Here is a 1,173-nt window from a genome sequence, read left to right on the forward strand (position 1 = left end):
ATCTGGGGCCGCCCCGCCCCTCTGGGCTCCCACCTCCAAGGCCGGTAGGGGCTCCTCCAGGGGCTCCGGCGCTCTCAGCCTACCTGCTCAGCCACCTGGCCCGCTCCCGGGTGAGCCCCTCCACGCCCCGCGCCAGGTCTCCACGCTCCAGGAAGGAGAAGGGCAACACCCACTCGGGGTTGGCCGCAGGCCCACTGCGCAAGCCACCTCGGCCCTCCGCCATGCAGCCCAGGACGTCTGCCACACAGGCCAGGGCGCGGGCGGCCACACCAGGGTCTTCCGCACCAGCTGCCACTGACGGACCAGGAGGCGGGCAGCTGCTGAGGAGCCCGTCCCCAAGGCCCTCTGCCCTCAAACACCCCAGACCCCTCACACCTCTGCTCTGTGGCCCCACCTGTGTCCTGGCCTGAGAGTGCCCCCCAGTTCTCCGCCTGGCAAAGTTCTCATCCTGGTGAGTCCCAGCCCAGGACGCCCTTAGTGAGTAAGAGCTCAGTCTCGGGAAGCAAACCACCTGAGTTCATCCTCAGTCCCCCTGGGTGGCTGAGTGAACACCATCAACAGGGAACAAGGCGCTGCCTGAGCCCCTGCTGGAGTGCTTCACCCCATCCGGCCCCCAGCGCAGAATGCACGCTCTGCCAATGCTCATGGGACCCAGAGGCTCAGCGCCAAGCCCCCACCTCTCCCCAAACCCCTCAATGACTCGGATGGAGCTTCCTAGCACCCAGACGGTTAACTCCACTTGTGTCTGCCCCCTGCTTTAGAGTCTCATGTCTCACTAATGCCCGAGGTTGACGACCCAGAGGATAGATAGGGCAGGTGATGCGGGGTCTGGCTTCCCAGCTGGGTGCCCAGCACACTCACCCTGGTCCAGCGTGGCCAGCAGGGGCCCAGGACAGCCCTCGTGGACGGCAGCCCAGGTCAGCGGGCGCAGGCTGAGGTCCTGCCGGGCCTCCAGCACGTGCCGCGCCTTGTGCAGGGCCTGGCGGAAGAACAGGTCCCGGCGGGCGGCCAGCGTGGCGCCCCGGTCCAGGCACGGCTGCAGCTGCTCCCAGGACAGACGCCAGCAAGCCCGCCAAGCGCGCAGGGCCCGGCCCCCGTCCTCCTGGGGATCCAGCATCCACAGCAGATCCCTGGGCCCCGGGGCCCTCGAGGGGTGGAGCACGGGGAAGAGAC

The 1,173-nt window shown here is 68.3% G+C and overlaps 1 protein-coding gene across 1 annotated transcript in view; it reads right to left on the reverse strand.

The window, feature by feature from the left end:
* The window catches only part of FUK (fucokinase), a 17,101-nt gene that overhangs the window by 4,846 nt on the left and 11,082 nt on the right, over nucleotides 1-1,173 (reverse strand). The window contains exons 18-19 of the mRNA XM_010850850.1: nucleotides 862-1,171; nucleotides 84-294 (exon numbers count right to left, since the gene is read on the reverse strand). Coding sequence (XP_010849152.1) covers nucleotides 84-294; nucleotides 862-1,171 — 521 coding nt within the window. The remainder of the gene's footprint in view (nucleotides 1-83; nucleotides 295-861; nucleotides 1,172-1,173) is intronic.

This window comes from Bison bison, unplaced genomic scaffold (genome assembly GCF_000754665.1).
Source record: "Bison bison bison isolate TAMUID 2011002044 unplaced genomic scaffold, Bison_UMD1.0 scf7180017864295, whole genome shotgun sequence".
NCBI classification, from domain to species: Eukaryota; Metazoa; Chordata; class Mammalia; order Artiodactyla; family Bovidae; genus Bison; species Bison bison.